General features: G+C 46.3%; 1 protein-coding gene across 6 annotated transcripts in view; it reads right to left on the reverse strand.

The window, feature by feature from the left end:
- Nucleotides 1–25,731, reverse strand: part of LOC137164163 (uncharacterized) — a 72,267-nt gene that overhangs the window by 44,988 nt on the left and 1,548 nt on the right. For all 6 annotated transcript variants that reach the window (XR_010922959.1, XR_010922958.1, XR_010922956.1 and 3 more), the window contains exons 2-3: nucleotides 10,220–10,298; nucleotides 4,906–5,396 (exon numbers count right to left, since the gene is read on the reverse strand). Coding sequence is in view for 2 of the 6 variants with exons in the window: in XM_067564786.1 (XP_067420887.1) it covers nucleotides 4,906–5,396; nucleotides 10,220–10,298 (570 nt within the window). In the remaining 4 variants the exon portion in view is untranslated. The remainder of the gene's footprint in view (nucleotides 1–4,905; nucleotides 5,397–10,219; nucleotides 10,299–25,731) is intronic.

The raw sequence follows: 25,731 nt of genomic DNA on the forward strand, positions 1-25,731 counted from the left end.
CTGGAGAGAGGAATGGTAATGTGACCTGCAGCCATACAGAAGCTGGAGCAAAGGAGTGAAGGGGTGAATTTGTTGGATAAGTCCGGAGGAGAGGATTCCCTCGAGAAGTCAGTGGAGCAGATGTTTCTCAGATCCTTCACATTTAGTATGACATCACTAGGCCCTCCTCCCAGCTTGGTTTGCTCGCACATTTAAGGTTTGTCCACGCACCAGAGAGGATACAAAGACAACAGCAGGAGATCCGTTTCTCCCTTAGGATACACTCCAAATGAAAACACTGGATAATGTTTTCCCCTTCCATAGCTCCTTGCAGCTGAGGATTGGAAAGCATCTTACAAATAACAATGAGTTAAAGCCCCAATCACCTTATGGATAGGCATTAGATATTATCCCCTTTTACATATGAAGAAACTGAGGCACTGAGGTGCAGCGACTTGACCAGAGTTTGGGAGCTCCCAAGAAACCCACGCCCATCCCCAGACGGCAACAGCAGCCCCAACCTGTCTGGGACATGGCACAACCCGCATTGATATGCACGTGGCTGGCAGCAGGGCCTGCGCAGAACGAGGACAATGCTAAGGATAATGACGAAGGGGTGGCTGGGACAGGCTGTGCACTGGAGCTGCGTGTGCCTGCCCGAGCCAGGACATTTCAGCCCAATTAAAAGGAAGAACGGAAAAAGATCTTCTGGGCTAATGTTTTTAATCCTTTGCAGTTGCAAAGGAAGAGTTTATTGACCGCTTCATGCCAGCTCCAAAGGGGCAGAGTCTGGATGGCAACCAGACATGGCAGTGAAGGGGGCTGCCACTGGTGGAGGCTCATTGCTATGGCACCGTGCAACATTACCACGCTGTGAGGGAATGCTGGGAAGGGAAGGCCGTGCAGCTACCCGGAATGGTTTTCTTCTCAAATTCCACCTGTTTAGTGCTGATGAAAGGCATGGGACTGAGAGGCCACGACAGTCTCTGTTTATCCACAGGACAGGTAGGTGTGCGGAGCAGCAGGGAAAGCTTCCCCCATACAGACTCAAATTCAAACTCAAAGTCCATTATTTGTATTATTGTAGCATCTAGGAGCTCCCCCATCATGAACCGGGACTCCACTGTGCTACATATTGAATAAACACAGAACAAAAAGACAGTCCCTGCCCCCAAAGAACTGAGTCCTTTACCTCTCTTCAGAGACTGCCAGAGGAGAGGACCAATTGTGTCAATTTCTTTCGACACTGTCCACTGGGAACGGGACTGACACTCACCACCTCATTTCACAGAAACCCAGGCTACTATCTGCATCCACTTTGGGCTTGTCTACACTTAGCTCCAAGATTCGGCGGCAGTCGACCGGAGTTACGCAAGCTACGCAAAAAACTTGCATAACTCCCATCAACTTCTCTGCTTCTCTTCTGCACGCCGTCTTCACTGCACTGCGCTGATGGGAACCGCATTCCCATCGACGCAGCGCTACGCCACTTGAGAAGGTGGTCTTAGTACATCGATTTCTGGATCAACTGAGCGGGTCTTCACTGACCGCTCAGTCGATCCAGAGAAATCAATCTTTGCCGCCATCAGTGTAGCCATAGCCTCAGTGCCACTATTCAACCCGACTGGGGGTATGTCTACGCTGCAGGCTCCGCAGCGATTGATGCAGTGGGATCAATTGAGTGGGCCACTCAGTCGATGGGAGATGGACTCTCCAGTCGATGCCCTTAATCCACCTCCCTGAAAGGCTGCATTGATGGGAGGGCATCTCCCCTCGACGGAGCGCCATGAAGACACCGTGGTACGTCAACGTAAGTACGTCGATGGGAGATACGCAAGCTACATTATGTCGACTACCACTGCCAGTGTAGTTTGGCATAGGGCAGTGTTTCTCAATTAAATTTGGCCATGGAACCCTTTTGAACTCCATAAATAATTGCGGAACCCCCCATACTCTTAGTCTTAAAATGTCGAAATAAGCAAACATCAGCATTTCTCAATTACTTACATTACACTTACACTCAATACCCTCTGCCGAAAAATCCGGGACATCTTCTCTTTTTCGGCGGTGCGGAGAACAGCTGCTCGCGGAACCCTAACAGTGTTCCCGCGGAACCCCAGGGTTCCGTGGAACACCAATTGAGAAACACTGGCATAGGGGTGAAGGTCTCAACATCCCACCTGTGCCCTAAGCCATGCAGTCCCCACTCCACCAAAACAAACAGGCACCTTCTTGCTCATCACAACATATTTGTTCCCTGCATGTCTGAGTCCTACTTGCCAACTTCCAGCACCCACTGCAGACCCAGTGCAGCTGGGGGAAAGCAAGCCAGATTATTTTCCTCTTTGCATCAAACAAAACCATCAGCTACATTCTCCTGACTAAATTTGTATTAGTAAAGATAATGAACAAGGAATAAAGAACAGCTTGATGTTCAAAGCTCAGGTGGAGTATGCAACTCCTTGCCATTTGTATTACACTAGTATCCAAAGACCAGGGCTTCATTGCACCAAGTGCTGTCCAAGCATATCGTAAGAGACAGTCTCTGCCCTGAAAGACATGCGATCTAAAGAGTCAAGTCAGACAAAGAAATGGGTTATTCCCGTTTTATAGATGGTGAACTGAGGCACTGAAAAATTAAGTGACTTGCCGAAGGTCAAACTGGAAGCCTGTGGCAGAGCAGAAATTGAAATCAGATCTCTAAAATCCCAGCCAAGTGTCTTAATCACAAGATCATTGATTTAGCTGATGCAAAGTGAATCTGAAATGGGGAGACTAAGGCCTGGCCTACATTTAAAAGTCAAGTTGACAAAATTATGGCATTCAGAGGCATGAAAAATAATACCCCTCAGCACCGTAGCTATGTTGACCTAAACTTCAACGTATCTACCACACTAGGCTGACAGAAGAATGCTTCCATCAACCTAGCTACTGTCACTCAAGGAGGTGGAAGTCCCACAACAATGTAAAAACCCTTTCTGTTGCCATAGGAAGTGTCTACAGCACGACAGCAGCATATCTATGACGCCATAATTGTGCCGCTGTAGCAGCTGTAGTGTAGAGATGGCCTCAACAGTCCAGTCATGTTACTGATTTTTCTGGCAGTAACCACCCTTCAATGGTTCTTATAGACTAGTCTGCACAATACAGAGGAGTCTCCCCCGACTTGGATCTGTTCTGCAGACCTGGGCACAGGCAGCAATCTAATAAGACCATCAAGTAGAGGCTAGACAGTCCTTCTGGGTAAAATAAGAAGTGCTATTGAAGCTCTAATTCTGAAAGTGTTTGATATTATGTTCAATATTTTTAAAAATATAACTGTGAAAAATTTCAAAATTATTTCTATTTCACCGGATTCAAGATGGACTGACCCATTTTTATTTTTATTCCCCCGCCCCACACACACACACTTTTTTTTTCTTTAAATTGAAACCATTATTGAAATTTTCCCTTTACCAAAACCTGGGGTTTGTGAAAATGAAAAATGTCAATAACGTTCTCAATCAAAATTTCTTTGAAAAGACACACAAAAAATTCTAAAATGTCAACTTGCAAAATTTTTCATTAAAAAAAAAAAAAAAAAAAAAAGCTTTTCATTCAAAATCATTCCAGCCTACTCTTTTTTCCCAGTTCACACAGTGTGATCTGTGCGGGGATGAACTACTGTGAAAAAGGCCTGGCTGGTGCAGCTTCCATCCCAGCTGGAAGCAGGAAGTACCAGGAAGAAACTCATTTCTGCAAGACTCCCCAGCTGAACTTCATGGCTTCTGAAAAGCCTCGGCAGTTTGAGAAACTGAATCGAAGGAGCCTCCAACCCTTTTGAAGTTCACCCTTTGCCAGCACACACTCCTAATGATGGTGCTGCACAAGGACCTCGGGAAGAACCGATTCATGCCCCTGACTCTGAGATTAGAGACATGTGTCAAGTGCCAAAAGGGTCCCTGTCCCTCCCACCATACATCTATGCACACTTCCTGAAACTAGCGCACTTTGCTTAGCTGAGCACTGGCTCCTTTATTTTTTATTCTCTAACCAAGCGGGCCTCAGATCTGTGCTCCTTGCACAGCTCAAACTTCTGTAGGCACCAGTGGATGTTTTGGGTACATAAGGAATGCAGGATTGGGCCCTCTGAATGTTCTCTCATTAGTGGCTTGTTGGAAAGGACAAAGAGGCGGGAAGATGCGGGTAATGTGCTGAAATCACGAGGCTGGAATCACTATGCGGAACAGCTATTGTTGTAGGGGCGATGATGTCTTGGAGACAATGGAAAAAGGGTCTTTTGTTCTGGATTTTTTTAAAGACAGAACAAATTTGATCTTTCTTCCTTTCTTTGGTGGGACCCTCACACAAGTGTAAAAGGGGCATTGTTAATAAGGCTAAATGTAGTACACCACGCCAAAAAACAGAGGAGGAAAAATGCCTAATTATATTTTTACACTTGACTTGCCAGAGTTTAGGCTCCTTTCTATTTTCCTCAGTAGGATCTGACTTCCAATTTTTAAAGGATGCCTTTACTGCTTCTTTTACTCTGTTGTTTAACCATAGTCACATTCTTCGTACTATTCTTTTTAATTTGAGGTATACATTTAAATTGGAGCTTCTATTACGGTGTTTTTGAAAAGCTTCCATGCAGCTTGCAGGTATTTCACTCTTGTGACTGTTCCTTTTAATTTCCGTTTAACTAGCCTCCTCATTTTTGTGTAGTTCCCCTTTCTGAAGTTAAATGCTACTGCGGTGGGCTTTTTTTGGTATTACTCTCCCCACCCACACAAGGATGTTACATTTAATTATGTTATGGTCACTATTGCCAAGCAGTTCAGCTATAATCACCTCCTGGCCCAGATCCCTACGCTCCACTTAGAACTAAATCAAGAATTGCCTCTCCCCTGTGAATTGCTAACTTTCCTTTGTGAAGTTGAGCCTTACCTGCTGCATTTTTTCCAGGTCAAGGCTGGGTCTGCTGACCGTGTCCCCGTAGCCTTGCCGGTGTCTCTTTAAAGGCATGACTTGCTCAAAGCCGGCCGCAACACTTGTGAAGATCAGAGGCCTGGAGGCTGCATTCAGTACCAGGGGCTGGAGTCTCTTAGGAGGAGAGGCACTGAACAGCACTGGGCTGGGGCTAGCATGAAGACCATCGGCTTGTTCCACCACAGGCCGGAAGGACATGCCACACAAGTTTTTCACTTCCTCATCACTAGAAGATGTGTTGTGGCTGTCACCACAGCAGGAAAGCCTGCTGACCTGCGACCACTTCCGCTTCTCGGTGGCAAACTCACGGTTGATGCGCTCCAACTCCTCTTCTGAACTGTGGCGATCCAGGCTGCCATGGAAAAGAGCCCGGACCTTACAGCATTGATTCTCCTGGTTCTGGAGCTGGTTGGTCGCAAGAGGAGTCAATGTGCAATTCCGTCTTCTCTCTGACAGAAGGAGGAGAATGTGAGTGGTAGGAGAAGTCTGAATGACACATGCTATACAATCAGGCCTACTAGATTCTGATCTCCCTTCCTTGCTCCTCCAAATAACCACTTCAACTATTAGCATATAGCTGGAAGTCCATAGATAGTGGTTCTCAACTTGCAGCCTGCAGGCTGTTTGTGGCCCAGTCAGCACATAGCTGCAGTCCATGTGACATCCTCAGGGTGATATGGGTAGTGTATATATATTGTGTGGATGCGGCCCACATAACACAGAGAGCTGCATGTGCGGCCCACAATGGTAAATAGGTTGAGAACCATTGCCATAGACCGTGGCTCAACTTTAAGCTGTCTCACTGGACACCAGCCTGAGAACCACCAGCCGGACACAGACTGTATGGCAAGTACATTGACACGCCAGTTATTTCAGCACCTGAATCTAATAAAAAGCTGGGTCCCTACATAATGTGCTGGTTTTGTGCATGTGAAAATGTGGATGATGTTGCCTTCTAGATACAGACTCACCGAGACAATATGGGACTTACAAGCAGTGTTATTTAAAGGAGCTCTCCTGTGACTCTAATGGTAGAGGCACGTGTTTTTTGAGCCACCTGTGTGCTACCAGCTCCATCCAGTTATTAAAATTGGTGAACACTTCACTATAAGATCCTGTTTTCAGTTGCTTATAACTTTGCCAAACATCAACCATGTGTGCTGAAAATTTCCATGCCAAGTGTCTACCTCAGGCTGAATGCTTCTTGAATACTTCAGCTAAAATGGCTACGTAGTTTCCAAGAACAAGAGAAAAACACATTTGTTTTGCCAGTGTTAAAAAAAAAAATTCTGGTGACCTTTTCTTTGAGAAGCTCTAGTGACCTCACAGAGCAGGAAGATTAAATTTGGCAGAGGGAGCCCTTTATGACAGGGATGTGCATTTTGCCATCCCCATAAAAATCCACCCAAACTTGGCCAAGTTATAAATCTTTGGGGGGAAAAATCAAGTCACACAAGCTCAGCAGAGGCTTGCTAGAGTTTTGCAGCTAAATTCTCCAAAGATTCCATCTGCATTGGGCCTGCTCCAGCTTGGGGCTGAGCAGACTTTCCCTGCACGGTGGACCATGCCTGGGAACTGACAGCAAGGAGCCTGTCTTACCAGTGCTCTCAATGACCCCCTTGCTGGGTCCAGACAGTGTGGGGGAGGAAGCTGCTTGTTCAAATCTAGAGGGGCCAAGAGCCAGACCTCAAAGGTGGGGAGCAGAGAGGAGTAAGGACAAGGAGCCTGGGAGAAGGGAATAAGTGGAGACTGGGATTGTTTGGGCAAGAAGACTGGGAGCTGCTGGGAGAAGAAACTGGGAATGGTTGTGCAAGAAGGACTAGTACAGGGAGCCAGTGGAAGTAAAGGAGTGGGGAGGGAGTCAGGGTGGCGGAGTGGGGACTGAGACAAGGAGTGCGGAGGGGTGAGACTAAGACTTGCTGGACAAAAAGACTTGGATGGGGATGAGAAGCCTGAGGAGTAGAGAGGGACTGGCTGGGTGAGGAGAATGGGCTGTGACAAGGAGCCGGGGCGGGGAAGAGATAGGACTGGAACAGGGACAGGTTGGAGTGTATGGGGCAGAAGGCATCAAGTTTGGGAGGAACTGGGCAGATGACTCAGTGCCCACTGAGCACACACCCCTCTAGAGCCTAGAACTGAACCCAAGAGTCCGGAGTCTCACATTCCTCGTCTGTCAGCAAACAGCTGTGAAACCCACTGGCAGCGTGTCTCATCCCCCTCTAGCGCTGGGCCACAGAGAGGATGGCAAGCTGCTACTGCTCTCCGTTCCTTTATTAGTTCACGTGGCAGTGCTCTGACTGGTGGATCTAAAGGCTCCGTCCTCCTGTTGACCCAGGTGGGTGTCAACATGATGCCACATGATGGAATTTCTGGGTTTTTTCAGTTTGCTTTTTCAAGAACCTATGAAGTGGCATCCCCAAAAATACTAAGTTAAAAGAACAATATTAAGGCTTGCAAAGTCAAGCACTCAAAAGTTAGGAAATGCCAGAAGTAAGGTTGCCTGTGTTTCTTTAAAGTCGGCTCCTTGGGTGTATGCATTATGAAATGGTCTTAATTACATGAACATTTTCTCTTTTTTCTACAGGACCCTACCTCATTCAGTGCACAAGATGGACCGTGCTCTGGGGATGAATCATGGATGTGCAGTGAAGGAGGAGACTGCGGTCTGTACAACTCCTGCCTTGTATGTGGAGTGCAAGAATGACTAAAAGTCACAAACTGAATCAGGTGTGTAGTGATTAAGGCAGGGGATTATACAAAGGAAAAGAGTGAACTCATGACGTAGGCAGTTGAATGCTGCCCTAGAGAACTGGATTTTATCCCTGCTTTTGCCATGGAGTTCCTATGTGATGCTGGGCAAATCACTTAACCCCAGCTTTTCATAGGTGGCCATGAATTATCTACTCCTCATTTTCTGGGTGCCTGACTTGAGAAGCTGGGGTCTGATCTGCAGGAGTGAGTGCTCAGCATAGCTACAACTGAAGTCAGTGGGCGCAGTGCTTTGAACATAGAAAGTGCTATGTAACGCTAAGGTCTCTGAAAAAATCAAGTATTATGTATCTCAAATGGGGCACAGGTGTGTTGGGAAAATAAATTCATTAATCTTTGTGAAGCACTCTACCATAGTGATGAACGCCATAGAAAAACCCAAGAGGAAATGAATCATTGTGTCTTCACAGCAGGGTTTGAATTGTGTGCAGGAAATAATGAACACTCAACAATGAGGAGAAAACAAAATATGGAAGAGCTGCTCATTCAGTGAGCATCATCCATCCTGTGCACTCAATGAGCCAGGGGTCCTGTGGAAAAAAACCTATGTGCTCATGTAATTAAAGATTGTCTCATAATGCATACGCCCAAAGAGGATGATTTAAAGTAGCACAGGCAACCTTACTTCTGGCATTTCCTAACTTTTGAGAGCTAGAGTTTGAAACCTTAATCATGTTCTTTCAACGTAGTTTTTTGTAGGTAACATGATATTATACAAAAACTAGGTCTGTTATCTGAAACTTATGGAGAGACAGCATTGTCCAGTAGATCGGGCTCTAGACTGGAAGCCAGAAGACTGGGTTTAATGCTCTGCCATTGACCTGCCCTGAGACCTTCACCTCCCTGTGCTACTGTTTCCCTGCCCTTAACAGGAGGTTAATGATATCGATGTTTCTTAGGCCTTGTCTACACAGGGACATTCAAGTTAATTAAACTGAATTAATGAAAGCTGTGAAATTAAAGGGCATAACACACACACACACCCCCACCACCACCACCACACACACACACACACACACACACACAGATGGCCTCATTCAGAAGTAAAGGGGAATTAGTCCACTTTATCTTAACTCCCTTTAAAGGAAGATTAAGGGCTAGTCTGCACTTGAAATCCTACAGGGGCACAGCTGCACCACTGCAACTGCGCCACTGAAGCGCTTTAGTGTAAACACTACCTATGCTGATGGGAGGGATTCTCCAGTTGCTATAGTTAACCCACCTCCCAAGAGGCGGCAGCTACATCAACAGAATAATTCTTCCATCAACCTAGCGTTGTCTACATTTTAACTTCATTGCTCAGGGATGGGGATTTTTCACACCACTGAGTGACACAGAGAAGCCAACTTAATTTTCTAGTGTAGGCCAGGCCTCAACTACCGCAAACTAAGGCCAGGTCTATATTGCTCAGTTAGATCAACATAGCTACATCTGACAGTCAGGGATGTAAAAAAACCCACACTCGCACCATAGCCGTGCTGACCTAGCCCCCACGGTAGACACAGCTGTGTCAGCAGAAGAATGCTTCCATCAACATAGCTACTCTTGCTCAGGGAGGTGATGTTCCTACACTGACATAAAAACCCCCTCCCTCAGTCCTGTGTCCACACTACACTACGGGGTTATGGCAACATAGCTTACGCCAGCATAGTCTCTGTAGTGAAGACATGCCCTGAGACCATTTTACTTTACAGAGGCCTGGTCTACCCTTAAATGTTAGGTCGACGGAGCCCGGAGCTCAGGGGTGTGAGAGAAATGTACACCCTGTGCATTGTAACTACACTGATCTAGCCCCCAATGTAAATGTGGCTGGGAGAGGTGGATTACCACAGTGACAGAAAAACCTCTTCCGCTGCTGTAGGAAGCATCTATGCTACAGCAATGTAGACGCAGCCCTGTAGCTGTGCTGCTGTAATCCCATAGTGTTGACGTGGCCTTAGTTAACTCACCTTAACTTTCTGGAGGGTCCCTGTGTAGACCTTAGTAAACAGCGTTGAGAACTGTGGCCTTGGTCCTGCAAACACTTGCACCATTTCACTGATGTGAGTAATCCCATTGACTTCTGGGCTGTTCTGACTTACTCCGGGGGCTGAGCAGATCTAAGCATGCATGGGCTCAGAATAGGTGGCATGCAAGACTGGCTAAAAGCCACTCAAACAGAGTAACTGAAATTAGGCCCACTGTGCACTTGAAGGCATACCAGCAGGGACCTGTTCATGTACAGGGAGCTTCAGAAGGATCCTTTCTACTGATGCTCTTGCGAGCTGCTGTCTACAACCCCTACTGTTTCCAGCAGCCCCATAGGACTTCCTGATCAAAAGTTGCCAACCTAGGAGGATGTGCATGGAAATGGGAGCATATGCAAAGCATCCACTAGCAAGATGCAGGCGGGACGGCAGAACTGGCTGTGGTGCAGGTGGGATAATATGAACGGGAAGGCAAGTCTCTCTCAGGGCAGAGGTGAAAGGCAAAATGCACTTCCATCTTGGCAGCCCTGTTTTACCTCTGTCAATCTGAGCAAGCTCCTGGTTCTCTCCCTCAGAGTCGTCGCTGTCCTCCTCATCACTAGGGGGGTAAGAGATCTAGGCAACAAGTCAGAAAGGAAAGGTTTCATCGTTGGTATTAAACGTCTGATCCCCACGGCACGGCTGCTGCTCACACCCACTTCTCCAGCCTCTCCCACGCAGACCCGGCAGCCACCCCCATGAACCACACACACCCTGCTCCCCAACATCCTCCTCCCCAGCCTCAAACTCTACCCCTGCCCACACATACCCACCCAGTAAAAACACACACCGCCTGCTTCCATCTCCCATCCCCAACTGTCCCCATAACGCAAACACATCGCCTGCTACCAACCCCCGAACGCAGACACCTTGTAACCACACACAGCCTGTCACCACATGCCCACTTCCCCAACTCCTCCCCACAAACACAGACACCATGCTGCCACCAACTCCCCCCAAACACACACATCCTGTCAACAACCACACCACCCTACCCACACATGGATCATCACCAGTCACCCTACTATGCACCTGCCCTCCCCTCCTAGACACACCTAACGACATACACGCCCCGTCACACTTCATGGAAGAGTCCAGCAGAACTTACCAAGGATGACGTAATTTGGATTCTGTAGAAATGTAATAGGGCTCTCTAGAACGTACTCCCAAAAACCTACAGTGTATGACAAAAAGAATCGTTCTATAGGCCTTTTAGAACCACCTCACAAAATTTTAATAACAAATTAAATCCTATAGGTAGGGCCCTTCCAAATTCATGGCCATGAAAAGCACGTCACAGACTGTGAAATCCAGTCTCCCCCATGAAATCTGGTCTTTTATGTACTTTTGCCCTACGGCTGCGTTTCTCAAACTGGGGCTCCTGACCCAAAAGTGAGTCGCAAGGTTATTGTAGTGGGGGGTCACAGTATTGCCACCCTCATTTCTGCACTGCTGCCGGCAGCAGTGCTGCCTTTTGAGGCAGGTGGCTGGAGAGCAGCGGTTGCTGGTCGGGTGCCCAGCTCTGAAGGCAGCACCACCGCCAGCAGCAAGGCAGAAGTAAGGGTGGCACAATATTGGGTGCGGGTCGTCCCTTTTGGGGAGAGGTCATCAGGGGCTTTATCTGTTTATATTTTGCCCTTTTAAAATACATATTCAGGTTTTGTTACAATGCCGTGACATTTAAGATTTAAATATCTGAAACCGTGAAATTCAAGATTTTTAAAATGCTTTGAATCATGAAATTTATTAAAATAAACTGTGAATTTGGTAGGACAATGCCTAGAGGATAGATGAAAAAGATCTTTAGAACGGTTCGCATTTTCTATTATGTTCTATAGGACTCTTCCATAAGGGACCTTGCACATGGCCATGCGACATATGCACCTTCTTCTCCAAAGCCAAACACCCAAAATGCTGCTTTCCTGCAGACACACGTCATGCCACCACGCAACCGCAAACACACATCGCCTGCCACCACTCAACCTACACAAACACCCCATTTGCCATCACAAACACATAGTCCCACAAAGCTCACCTGCTCCAAGTACAGTCTGACAGTGTCTAGCTCACTCTTTCCCCCTCCTCCCCCATGACCCCAGTGTGCTATTTTTCCAGTAGGCTTTCTCCACTAGCAGTGACTTGACTTTGCAGCCACTCTGACTGGTGCTAAATCTTCCAGGTATATTTGAAACAGACATTTCATGTTGCTGACAATTCCAGATACACCTGGGTTTGGCCAACCAATGTGCCTGAACCAAAACCAAGCACCTGCTAAGATGTGGGATATAGGTTATTTGGAATTTTTTAATCTAAATTTGCTGGCTAGCCCCTTTGCCGAGATGGGCTGAAGCAGAGCCCTGGATCAAATTTTTGCTGCTCGGGTCCAACTTTAAATAGAACACATCTGACATTCTGCTGAACAGTCCACATATATCTGGGTAAAACACACCGTTTGTGTTGCCGGATGTGCTGATACGCCTATGGAGAATGTAGCCCATCTAGGAACTACCACAGTGGTCAGACCTGATGTACAGGTAGCCCAATATCCCATTTCTGATAGCACCAGATGCTTCAGAAGAAGATGCTAGAATCCCAAGAAAGCCCACATACTGGACAATTTTGGAATAAACTGTCTGTACTATTGTACAGGAATTTTCTTTGTAATAACAGGCAATTAGTGGTTGTCCAAAGCATACAGTTCTACATCTCTCCTATCTAAAATAATTGTGCATGTTCCTATTATTCATATAATTGTCAAATCTTTTTCTGTATCCTTCTAGGCTCATGCCACACAACAGTATCCTGTGGCAATGAGTCCCACATGTTAACTATAAATTGTGTATTGGAGGGGGAAAAAAAAGATATTTTCTTTAAAAGTTTTTAATGTGTCGCCTTTAAATTTTCATGGAGATTTAGGTAGAAGGCATGCATTATGCTGATACACACTCATCCTCTCATAATCCACTGGTCCCCATGAAGTATCACTGGAGTGACATAACCCCACAGGTGCAAACAGGGACTAGCAGTGAAGGAGAAAATTCACTTAACTGGGGCCACATGTGGAGAAGTCTTACAGCTGGCACTGAATGCAGGTACCGGAGCAGTGTACCCACCATCCTGCAGTTTGATGTAAGCGGACATTATCAAGTCTTCCCTACGTGCCCTTCATATTTGCTTCTCACCCTCCTGTATTTGCAATGCCCTGTTAGAAACCGTAAAATATTTTCCTTCCTCAATGGTCTGATAATTTCCTACTAATACTTGTGAAGTCATGACTGTGGGAGCTGGATTTTCCTGAGGTTGGAATGCTGCTGAAATCAATGCAGTTGCTCGTTTCTGCACAGCAGCTAAGATTATATTATGTGCGCGCACACACGCTGTTTAATAAGGACATTTAACTCTGAGGAGAGGTGCCAAGTTAACAGCCATGAAGCATGAAGTCCTACTTTTGTCCACACAGCCAGTACAATATGTTATTATTATTTGTCTTAGAGCAGTGCCCAGAGTCTCCAGCTAGACTGAAGCCCCATTGTGGGAAGTGCTATACAAACACACAGTGGGCTTGTCTTTAACGCAGAGTTAACTCGAGTTGTAACTCTGTTGCTGTCTCTAGTCTGAGTTCTGTCCACACACATTGAACTGAAGAGTGGTGCTGCTGCTAAATCAAGCTGGCTGGCCTGGTAAGGGCTAAAACCTGTCAGCTGCTAACATGACCACTCTGCAGTATGGCAGTATCTCTGCAAGCACTGCTAGTCCTCCAGTGCCTTCCCACAATTCCCCATGCACCCAGAAAGGGCAGACAAGTTCTGCCACAATTCCCTGAGAAAGAATACATCGAGGTCTCAGTTTATTGCAGCGCTAAGAACCATGGGACACGCCCTCAAAAGTCTTTGCTATCATCTGTCTACCTATTTATCTTACTGATACAATCAGGTTTTTAGCAGTAGTCAAGGGAGAACAAGCTATGCTCCATTCTGTCTCACATGTCGTTCACAAAACCACCAATTAAGGTCCAATTCCAGAATCACAGCAATTACAGATGGAAAATACCTATTAAATCATGCTATCTATCTCCCAGCACTTCCCTGGGGACGCCATTCCAGTGTCGAACAGATCTTACCAGTAGGACATTTCACCTGATACTCAGCTTAGATTTTTCCTTTGTTCAATTACATCCCAACACTCTTATTACAGTTATACTCCCAGGGTCTCCACCTAGAGGGGAAGGGTACACTTTACTGGGGCCCAGAAGCCCTGGGGGGGCCGGCCCAGGCTGCAACCCCCATTACCATGAGGAAAAAAATGTTCATGGTTCATGAGATTGTATGTAGGGGATGAGGGATTGTGGTATGTGTGTGGGAGGGGGCCCATGTTATAAGTTTGTACTGGGCCCGAAAAAATTATGCTTGAGCCCTGTATACCCCTGCAGACCTCACTCAAGAGTTACTCTCTCTTTTTTGGTCTTTCAAATACCTGCAGACAATCATCATGCACCTCCATAGTCATTATTTAGCTAAGCTGAACCTGCATTTTAGTTCTTTTAATCTCTCTTTTTATTAGTAAACCTTTTCACACCTTAAATCATATCTAGGCTTTAAAAAAAAAAAAAAAAAAAAAAAAAAAAAAAGAGTGCAGATAAAAGGTGCCAGGCTGACAGCTCTGGAAAATGAAGTCCTCCATTCATCTCCAGAAGTGATACAGGCAGCAGCAGCAAAGCTTCCCTTGCACCATATCCAAGAAATGTGCCTCAAACCTGACTATGCTTTCATGGCAGATTGAATATTTTTCCTCACAGCATACAATTAGCCTGTGGAACTCATTGCCACAAGATATCGCTGAGGTCAAGAGCTTAGCAAAACTCAAAAAAAGGAGGGGAGGTTGGACATTTATATGGATGAGAATTTCCAGTATTATAGTCAAATTTAAACAAACATTTTGAAAGGATACAAACATTCATGCTTCAGGGCATAAGCAACCTCTAAATAGTGGAGAAGAGATTCTCTTTGCTGACTCCTTGCTTTACATACATTTGCATAGCATTGCCAGTTACCAGGTTAGACACATAAGCCCACATTTTTAACCAGCCTCTGAAAGGGTACCTGCAAAATCTGGATGCATGCCCTTTTGGGCAAACTGAGCAGGCATTTTACAGGCAAAAGGGGCATTTTTCCTGCAGGAGGACACATTAGATGCACAAATGTAGGTTTTTGCACATGAGATGTCTGGTGCACATACACAAATGCCAATATGGCAAACGCAAATGGGTGCTCCTGCAAATTTTGTAATGGTATTTTTAGAGGCCCAGGTACAAACCAGCATAAATTAATGTATTGACTCACTAACTTTTATACAAAAAACAATGTTCATTTTTTATGCAGTGCTTCTCTCACCTACTAACCAGTCTCTCTCAGTTGGGGCCTTTGTCTCTGATTTGGGTCCTTCAGCTGAGGTATTTGATACACATCCTGGCAGGCTGAGAGCTCCACATCTCCCCATTACCTGGCCTATCTTTGTCACACGAACCTCTTATCTGCGCCCCAGGTGGCCACCTCATCTACCTCATTCAGAATTTGGCTGCCTGCTCTCACCCCTCTGGTTTTCTATCCATTATGAAGTTTGGGAAACAAACACAAAACCGGAATGGGAAATGGGTGGGGGGCAGTGTTTGAGGACAGCACACACAGCACTTGTAAAAACACAAAAACCAACCCACACATCCCCATGGCAGGAAAGAAATCCCATGCCAGGTCACTCCTTGCCCCCAGGACACCTCCTTCTGGAAACACTCTCCATTCCATCCCTGCAGGATGGCGTTCATCCCAAAGACTGGCAAACTGAGCACAAAGAGAGATGGGCGACGGGAGCTGACAGGAGCATTACTAAGGAACACAGGAATTGGCAGACTGGCTCAGATGGGAAGGCTCATCTAGTCCGGTATTCTTTCTCCGACAGTGGCCAGCAAGCACCAGGTATTTCAGAGAATGGCACAATAGGCAGATGTGGGATAATCTGCCCCTCTCATTTGGACTCATCCTGATCTCTAACAGAGATTGGCTTAAACGCTGAAATAATGAGGCTTAAGAGACTCCACAATAAAGAGGGAGAAAGCTACCTCATCAAAGTATAGCCCACAGAGGGAGGCTGAGCCCACTACAGGCAATCAGTAGGAACTCCACAGAGAATCAGCTAGTAATTTATGAAAGGGGAGCGACTCGCACATTCTCGTGAGGCAGGGGAAGCCCAAGGGAGAGCGCAGTAGGTGACAAACCTATATTACACTCCTCCCCTTCTCCCAACAGGCCTTACTCGCCTATACTGCATGGCTCCAAAAGACACAAGTCATTCAGCAAGCAAATGTTAGAGTGGGGTGGAGTGCGGGGGCCAAACATGCACACAATGGCTGCGTGTGTGTGAATGTCAGTTTGTCGGTGCACATGTGTGACGGTGTAAGCCGGTATGTCTGGAAGTGTGGCCTGGGTGCAAGTGTGGCTGTTGTGTGTGCATGGGAGCAACAGAGTGAGGGTAAAGGTCCGTGCTTTGCACACTGTGCTATGTGTCTGTGTGACTGTTTGAACGTGTGGTTGTGTTTGCCTACCCATGCTAGTCTCTGCGTGCAAGTGTGCGTGCGACAACATTTCTGTGCATGCGTGATTACGTTCAGGACAGAAAGACAGAGAACGTACGCGAGCGTGTGCGCACATGTGCTCCTGCTGTTTCCAGGACTCCCCATGGAGCACACGTCATCTCAGTGGGAAGTCAGGGCTGAGTAAATACTGTACATTTATGAAATAAACCATCTTCATGGCTGGAGGGGCAGGGGATTAACTGCAAATCATCCTCAATCTCACTCTTTCATTCGCTCATTCTCCCTCTCCAAGCTGGAAAATTCCTGCATTTCCTCAAGCAGCGGCGTGTTCCATCCAAATTGGTGACAGACAGAGTCTGAGGCAGCTGGGTTTGCTGCAGGTGCACAGATGCTCCTTCTGGACCCCTAGCCTGGACCCCTGGATTGCATTATGAATGTGTGTAGCCCCCCAGCCACTCCTCAGTGAAGGCCCAGATTTGTGCCCTATAAAGCTAGTCTCAGTGGTTGCAGTGGCAAAGACAAACCTGTCAGAGACAGACAGAGGCCCCAGTCCCGCTGCTGATTACATAGCTATGGCGAACTCATTCCTGGCCATACCCGCCTTGGATTTCAAGCAAGGGGCTCAGGTCAGCTCTGACTTCGTTCAGAATGGTTTGCTCAACCCTAATGCGGTGCCTCCAGCAAACGCTATAGTGACGGGCATGCTACAACCCCCACAGACAGACTGGGCCCAGGGTGCTGGTTTCCCCATTGCTAGACTGAATTAAGAGACAGTTACAATTTGCTAAATACTTTCCCAGTATTATTTTTCCGGGTAAGGGGTGGCTGTAGTTATAACCGGGATGTTCTGACTTCAAGAATGGGAGGGGGCAGTCAGTGTGATTGCGAACAGGAGGGGAGATGTCCACAAAAGTGGGGTGACCAGCTGCATTCCACCTTGAGAGATGTGCAGGTGCTAGGCCAGGCGCTTGGAAAGGTGCTCGTGGCAAGATAGAGCGAGGGGTGAAAGATACAGCCTGGAGCCATAAAGCCTTCAAATTCCTCCTGTCCTGCAGGGCATTTCCTGCTGTGTAAGACGAATGCCACTGAACACACTGAGGTCCTGCAAAGAGAAGGCCTGCCCTTCCTGTAGGCCAGCAGAATGGAATGGCACCAGTATTGCAGGGTTCCTATGCCCTGAAATTCACCATCCCTAGTGGTGGCAAATGAACTTGGAGGCGGTGAGGGGAAGGGGCATTGTCTCCTCAAACTGAGCATGTGTTCTTAGCCGTAAGGGCTGGTAGAGTCTAGCAATGTATTGTGGGGAGGAGGAAAATTGTGCGATTCCCTGAGTCTAGTCTTGCCTTTTTCAACCAAACTTCCCACCCCACATCTCACCCTCCAAGACAAGGATCTGGCCTCCAGCAAGCCTCTTCCATAACAACCCCCTTGGATCCAGCCCGAGGCAAACTCCCCTTCCACAGCCTCGCTTTGGCCAGCAGTTAACCACACATGACACTGCCACACGATAAGTCTCTCTCCACCTCTGTGTCTCAAAGCTCATGGCTCTGCTGATGTGGTCAAAGGATTCCTGGGTTATTTATCCCCCCATTTAAAGGATTTTCCTGGAAGACAAGCTCCCTCCTTTTATTTCTCCTCATCACACAAGCATAGAGACAGCAGCTTGTGAGCAGCACAGGGGGGACAGGGCAAGGGAAGGGTTAATGGAGGAAGGAACTTCCAGAAAGTTGCCCCACACACCTAGCAGTGGGAATGAATTAGGAAGAGGGGAAAAGAAAAGGAGCGATGGCTGCAGAAGTCCTGAGTCCAAACTCAGTCAGACTGAGGGGATGCCATTAATTGCAGGACTGGTGCCCGAGTGAAGACTTGGCAGGAGCAGTAACGGGATGGGGAAATGGGAGAAGAGAGCTGCCTACATCACTCCCATCCCCAGATACATCCGAGTTCAGAGAGGAAGATGAGGAAAGCCATAGGACTTTAAGTACACACACCTCCCTCTCCTGAGACAGCAGCCACACTCCCAGCCTAACCTGCTTATTAAGTATTTGGGCTGAGCAGAGATCATTTGGCAAGAGGCCAGTTCAGCTGATGGTTTTCAAGGACTCCTCCACATCTCCTGGGGCCCTCAGTAAGACAATCACAGCCAAACAGTACTTGGCACAAATGATGTAACTGATAACAGTGCTTTCGACCCATCCAGCCCCCTCCTCAGGAGATCCAGACAAGGCACCTGCCATTCCCAAGAGAGGTTTCATTAGCTGACGAGAAGCTCCCTGTCTGGAGAGAGATCTTGCTTGACAATCATTTCTACTCACTTATGTGCTGCCTCTTACAATGCATTTTCCAGCTTGACTGTAATACTGTTACTCGTATGTGTGTGTGTATCTGGCTAATACAATTCCACCTAAGTTCAGGCATCCCAAATAAATCCCCGTTTAATCTTTTCAGGGCCAGCGGATCTAAGTGCCTCCTCCCCTTTGGATTTACATCAGATCTCTTGTGTTGCATCTTCAAGAGAGCCAAGAATGCAGGGCTTGCCAATCAGGATCAGACTTTGGGTCCACCTGGTCAAATGTCTCCAAAGTAAAACTCAGAGCTTGTTAGCCACCCATTTGTCCAGTTCTGGTGCCCACAAGCTCAGTTCATAGGAGACCTTGCTGGTAGAAATCAGGACCATCCAGAAATTTGGGATGACCCTAAGTGCTTTGGATCCTTTCCAACCAGGCAACAGATTTTCCCCAGGTGCTCCCGTTTGGGAGAATTTGACCTTGCAGCACAGGAACCAGGCAGCAGGGTTTCCTCCCCATCACACACATGATCTGGTCCAGTGGAAACAGGACAGCACAGCATAGCGTGTGCATGGTTACTTTCCAACATTGCATTGCAATCCAGCAATACCCCAAACAAACACTGGGACTGCTTTTATCTGTAGTATCCTTGCAGGTTAGACTCATGCAACTCAAGATGAGTAGCAACCATGCTAGCCAACTTGATGGCTAATGCAATACACTGTGCATTGAGCTGAAGCCCTGGACTTATCTTCTCACTCACTTAGGCTAGCAGAAGACTGGGAAAGCTGTGGCAGAGGAAAAAAATTGCCTAATCTCTGGAAGAGAGGAGACAAAAAAAGGGGGAGGGAACTGCATTGCTCTTCAGTGACCCCTGTAGGGTAGGCTGATTGAGGAATGCCAGTGACAGGTTTCCCAAGAGAGAACTGTCCAATCCCAACCAGCTGAAGTAGCCTCTATGACCAAAAAATATATACACAGAAGCTGTTGTTCTCTCAGTCTGTCAGCTGGGCTCCCTCTCTCCATAGCGCACATACATCTGGCAGCAGCACAGCCCCCTAAAAGCCACTGGCCACGGTGCCAACAGCTTATAGCTGCCACATTGTCTTGTTTATCTCTTCGAAGCTGACTTTAAACGGTTGTCTGGGACAAACACTTTATTCGTATGTAATAATGAGGTGAAAGGGCAAAGGAAGATTTATTTTTCCCCCAGCTCAAGTGCAGACATTTTCCCACCAAACTGCAGTATTGAGCTGGCAGGCTGGCACTCCCATCTCAAGAGAGGAAACTCCCCATTCAAAGGTTTCCTCTTCCGCTTTACGTCCAAGTACGCAGCTGTAAACTATGACCTCCAACACAGATAAGAGAAATCATCACTTAGACAAACCCACACCAGCTTGAAAAGATTAGACAGTGTTGCCAAATTTGCTCTGAGACTTTTAAGGATGGAAAAGAAATAAGGAGGAACTAGGAAGATTGCTTGGACCAACGGCAAATGCCACATATGTGAGGCCAAACACAGTCAGACGGCCTGGGACCGCACCTTGAACACTTGTGGTGTATTTTAGATGCACTTCTATAAGTGTTAGCTGCTGCATGACATCGGGAAAAAGAACCCAGCTCAAAATGGACTGTAAACCAGAGCAAATGGACTAGTATATTTTCACTGAAATGCAAAAAGTAAGCAAATAGCGTTAAAATGTGGGTAAAGTACATTAGGGTATTTTTAAATTTTTAGATTCAATAAACTCAGGATTGGTAAATATAGGGACAAATCCTGAGGTCTCTCTTGACCCACAGCTAAGGACATTTATTTTTTTTAAATTACAGTTTAGATCTTTATCAGATATAAATCAGTGTAGCTTCACTGGCTTCTCATGTTATCACAAGTCTCACAATGTGTGATATTTTTCTTGAATTCCCAGTTTCTGAAGTCAAGAGATTATGTGAGAATCTCAGCTTTCATTTTCTGAAGTTTCTAGCCCTCATGGCTGTGGAGGAAAGCTGGCAAACCTGAGCCCTAAAAGCTCAAAACCCAGAAGGCAAGTAAGAAGCACCCCTAAATTTTTTCAAGGTGTCATGACTTTTAAGCCATCTCATGATTTTTGGCAACCCAAGCTTGAGTTTGAACGGTTGTGGGCTGGCAATACTGAAATATATATCAGTTAAGGATCTCATTTTTAACCTGCTAGTGTTATTTTAGGCCCCAATTCAGCCAGGTACTTAAGCATATGCTTAACTTTAAGCATATTAACTGTCCATTTGAAATCAGTAGATGTACTTACATGCTTAAAATTAGGCACCTTGTTTAAAATTACCTTGTTAAATAGGGTCCTTAATTATTGCTTGACTCCCAAAAAGTGCTTCAGAAGATTGAAACTAAGCAAAATAGCATAAAGCTATAAACAGTGATGAGGAATGGAAATGTCTTCAGTTCAGATTTTAAAATGGAGCCTGACGATCTTAAGGGAATGAATTCTTTGTGATGGGAAGAGCGAAATGTGCACGAGCAGCAAACAGAAAGGGATATGGGAATAGCCTCCTTAGGAGACAGAGATGAAAATAAATTCCATTGAGCAAGACTTTCATCAGCTGAATGAGCAATCTGGTAGGAGGCCAGTGGATAGACTGAGCACACAACTGCAGCAACAGCAGAAAAATCCAAAAGCCAATACTCTGCCCTCACGAATAATAATCACGAGCACTTATGTAGCGCTTTGTAAGAGATCATTCAGCATTAGTAATGAGCTAGATGGTAAAGACTATTTTCCTCATCTTACAGATGGGGAAATAGAGACAGAGGGGCCAAATTCGGACCTGGTCCATGGCTAGAGAGGTTAAGTTGCATGCCCATGGTAATATAGAGTAGTGCGTCAGAACAGGGTCAGAAGTGTCTGCCAGCGCCATTTCTAGCCCATTCGACAGTGGCTCGCGACCTTTTTCACTCAGGACCCAAAATCAATCCATGGCTTCTTGCCAGGACCCATCCAAACACCGTAGAGTCACCGCAGAATCCCTTCACTGATTCTGGGTGCAGGTGCTAATAGGAAATAATTGAAGGAGCGAGGGGGTTGATGAGGTGACTTCTCAAGTAACTAGACCATACTGCCCTATGCACTGAGCAGCAGTGAGAGGCTGTTCTCTGTTACGATAATACTCAGCATGAGGACAGCTCGTCTTCCTTTCATGGGCTAAAAAATGGACACCCTTCTCACTCCCCTAACTCCAAACCAAGTGCTTTACACCAGTACAGAATTAATATTCCAAATACATAATTGTTTGAATAATATTTCTGGGTTAAAATAATATTAAATGTGTTGATATTAAAGTTATTCAACAATTACTGTGTAGTCCATAAAGTTATTCACTGCTGCCATGGTGTCAATAAAAAGTGATTGGCTAGAACCTATGATTGATGGATCAAACCTATTAACTTTGCATACCCTGGGCTAGGTATTTCAATGCATTACTGATTATTTGTATTGCAGTAGCACCTAGGGGCACCAATCAAGACTCTAGTTTGATGGGCATTGTACATGCAGTAAACACACAGTCCTTAGCCCAAAGAGTTTAAAATCTAGGTTTAAAAACTACACTCCTAAATTGCACCAACGACATATGCATACAGGGGTGCAAACAATTAATTGTGGATGCAAAAAAAACCACATCTGTGTCATTGTGAGAGGAAAAAGAGTGCTACAATTGTACATGCAAACTCATTTGGACACAATTAGCCATTTTTCTCCTATCGCTGTATATTTTTGCACACTCGGTTCCTGTATCTTATTTATCCCATGTACCTAGATACAACTTCACAGCATATTTTTGAAAACTGGACTTCTATAGTTTGGCCTAGTTTTCCCAGAAATGGTCTCAGGTGCAGCCAGCCCAAAACTAGGGTGTGATGGTTCTCTGCACACCCAGAACTGTGAGTTACCTTATCATCTTCTGCCTCTAACAAGAGGTAGGCTTCCTTTACCTGTGGAAACTGGGTATTAGCTTCCTAATCCCATCAGCTTATTAACCACTCAAGCACTCTCCTCTGGGCTGCTCTCCTCCGGGCTCCTCAAGCCCTGCCTTTGCCTTGCAGGTTAACCAGTTGTGCACCCCAGTCGCCGAGTCCCTTTGAAGCGTTCCCCTGTGATACCCAGCCCCTGACACTGGCTACTCCCAGAAATCCCAGATCCTCTGCCAAAAGGGAGAAAGGCGTCCCAGTTTACTAGTTTTACCTTAAACCACTGCTCCTGTTTAACATACAGCACTTGTAACGAAACAAAAGAAGGTTTATTTAAGAAAGCATAGTGATTCCACTAGAAAGGAGAGTAATGCAAACAAATGGTTATAATACAAAACAAAACCAGAAAACATGAACTAGGGCCCACACTTAATAACAGTGACCTTTCCAATCTAACACAGCAGACTTCCCACTCCCTTCCCCAAAGTTCAGTCTGTTGCAGAACTCACTGGTTTCACAGGAACCAGGATCCAAACATTCATGATGTCTCCTTGGTGAATGGATCCAGCGTGCCTCTCTGCATTCTGTGTTGCACTGAAACAGTCGTTCCTCTCTGTTCCTAGGCAGGGTGAACCCCCGTCTGTTGTAATGGTCCTTTTTTAACTGCAGGGGGCTTGGACTGTTTGCAGTTGTCTTTGATGGTTTTCCATTGACTCTTCTGGGACGGGGCAATGGCAGAAAACTAAACCTGGCATTATCTCACCAGCTAACCAGGAACAAGCGGCAACTCCCTCCTGCATGAACAGGCCATCACCAAGTAATATCACTCCCTGGTGACGCCTTTTAACTTTAAGACCATTAGGGCATAAACTTCAATACAGTTGCATTATTCCTTACATACCACCCATACAAGCTTTCAGCAGAGACCTTACATGTTACCCTGTACGGATAAATACCCTGTAAGCAATGTACTTGATGTAGTGAGTTTGTCAGGTCCAAGATGAGAATTGTTTGCAAAGAACAGGGGACCCTTTGCCAAGGGGCCTGTATGTCACATGGTGGGTACAAATAACTGCACTGATTTGGATGTTTATCTACTGTACCTGGTTCAGGGGTTCAATACTGGAGGTCTGGGTGAGGCCCAGCAAAAAAGCATGACTCTGGGTGGTGTACGGTTCTCTCTTACTCCCTCACATGAAAAATTTGAACAGAATGCACACAACTTTAAACTCCCTTTCTCACTCCCCTAGACAGCTTTCCCCTCACCCCCAGAGTCTGTTCTAGAGCAGACACGGCTCCCAGCTATGAGTGAAGATGAGACCCAAACTGTAAAATTCAGATCTGGCTTCGCCTCTAGATTTCTAACACTCCACCAAGGTTTGGAGGTTTTTGTATTTCAGATTTCTAGTTGGGCCTCCTCTCTAGCAAATATGGTCAGATCAGAGAGGCAACAGGTGAAGCTGTATGGGACGGCTCAGTGTAAGGAACTTGTGGCCACGTGCATAAAGACATCATCATTAGTAGGAATAGAAGGTCTCAAGCACTGAAAGCAAAAGCAAAAGCACAAGCACCCCTACATGAGCTAAAGTAGTAATTCCATTAGCTGCTGTGATATCAGGCTCTTATTTCTCAATGAGGCCAGCCACTAAAGCGACATGACCAAATACACTAAGCCCAACCATTTATTACATGAGGTAACGCCAGGAGATCCACAAAATGTTTAGAGGCTCTATTCTGAGAAGCACTCAAAAGTTTGAGTGCCAATCTAAAACTCTTTCCAAACTACAAGATTGGGCTGGAAATCCACTCAAGAACAGCCTCAGTTGCAAGATTTCAATACTGCCTGCTTCCAGTAGTGCTAGAAATACAAGAACAGTCTGTTCCATGGTATTAGGAACTTCCAGCAAGCACGTGAAGCACAGAAGCATATGACAATGTGGGTGGAAACAGCTAACCAGATTTAAAAAAACAAAAACAAAAAAAACTCAAATTGCTTGGTTTGGGTTTTGGCTGGAGGTCAGATCTTATTTTATCCAAAGTGATTTACTCATCCTTAGTCTGACTACCATGGACCTGATCCTACTCCCATTCATGGGCAAAACTCCCACTGACTTCAGGCCCCTTGGATTTTCCAAACAGCCTTGGGCAAGTAACTGTAACCAAATAATCCATGCAGCATGCATGCAGCAAACGGTGCACATCAGGAGGCTGAGGAGACGCTGACGTGAGCTCCGAGAAGCACAGAGGGCCAGTTTGTGACTAGTTGCTCCCAGAGTGCGTAAGGGAGCAGGTGGGAGGTTGGGGCAGGCCCCCAAAACCAGGCACAACTCTCCAAAACACAGGGATTCCACGTGCCCCCCGTGGAACCTTCCCCAAGTCCACAGCAGCCAGAAAATCTGGCCAGACATGCAAGGGATAGTACTGTGTACTCCATGATGTAGTGGGAAGGGGAGGCTGGCCTGAGGTAAAATCCCACCCAAAACTCCCTTGCAGTGGTGTGGCTTACATCGTCCCCAGTGGCCAGCAGACACATTTGAGCCCAGAGTTTGGAAATTCTGGCTTTGTGCCCATGCTCATTTGTGCCAGTCATTGTACTAGCAACTCCAGCAGGTTGGAATGGCACTTGCCTAGGCCGACGAGGCTTTAGAGACACGCTGAGAGTTAAAGGCTGTATCAGTAGGCCTTCAGAAATGCAACTCACTTGTTTGCGCCTCAGAACCTTGGTGCTTGTGTGAATAAAATAGCTGCTGATGTCCTTTAGCACCGGTTTGTGCGTATGCATACATGCATCCTGAAAGCTTTAGTGGGCCTATTGTGTCTAGCTTGCAGCCCCAGAAACCTTCCAGTTTCAGAATTCAAGATTCAGAAAGACAGAAGGAAAAATTCAAACAAAAGGTGACTAGAGCCCCAAGGCCCAAAGAAATCGCACTGTGCACTGACCACACACAGATCACGGCCTGCACTGGATCAATCCGCCAGTCTAAAGTAATGCCCCTATTGCCTCTAAACAACGCCTTCCCTCCCCCCCAGAACAACAGCATCCACAAGCCAAACTGGAAGAAATGAAAGGGACACAGAACATTGAGGAAATATCAGCTTCATTTCTCATAAAGTTGCCACCAACCTAGCCAGAGCAACTCTGCAGGAGCACAGCTGCACACTACAATCTGCCTCTGTGTA

Source organism: Emydura macquarii, unplaced genomic scaffold (genome assembly GCF_026122565.2).
Source record: "Emydura macquarii macquarii isolate MOO-44397 ecotype Brisbane River unplaced genomic scaffold, CSIRO-AGI_Emac_v2 contig_2676, whole genome shotgun sequence".
NCBI classification, from domain to species: Eukaryota; Metazoa; Chordata; order Testudines; family Chelidae; genus Emydura; species Emydura macquarii.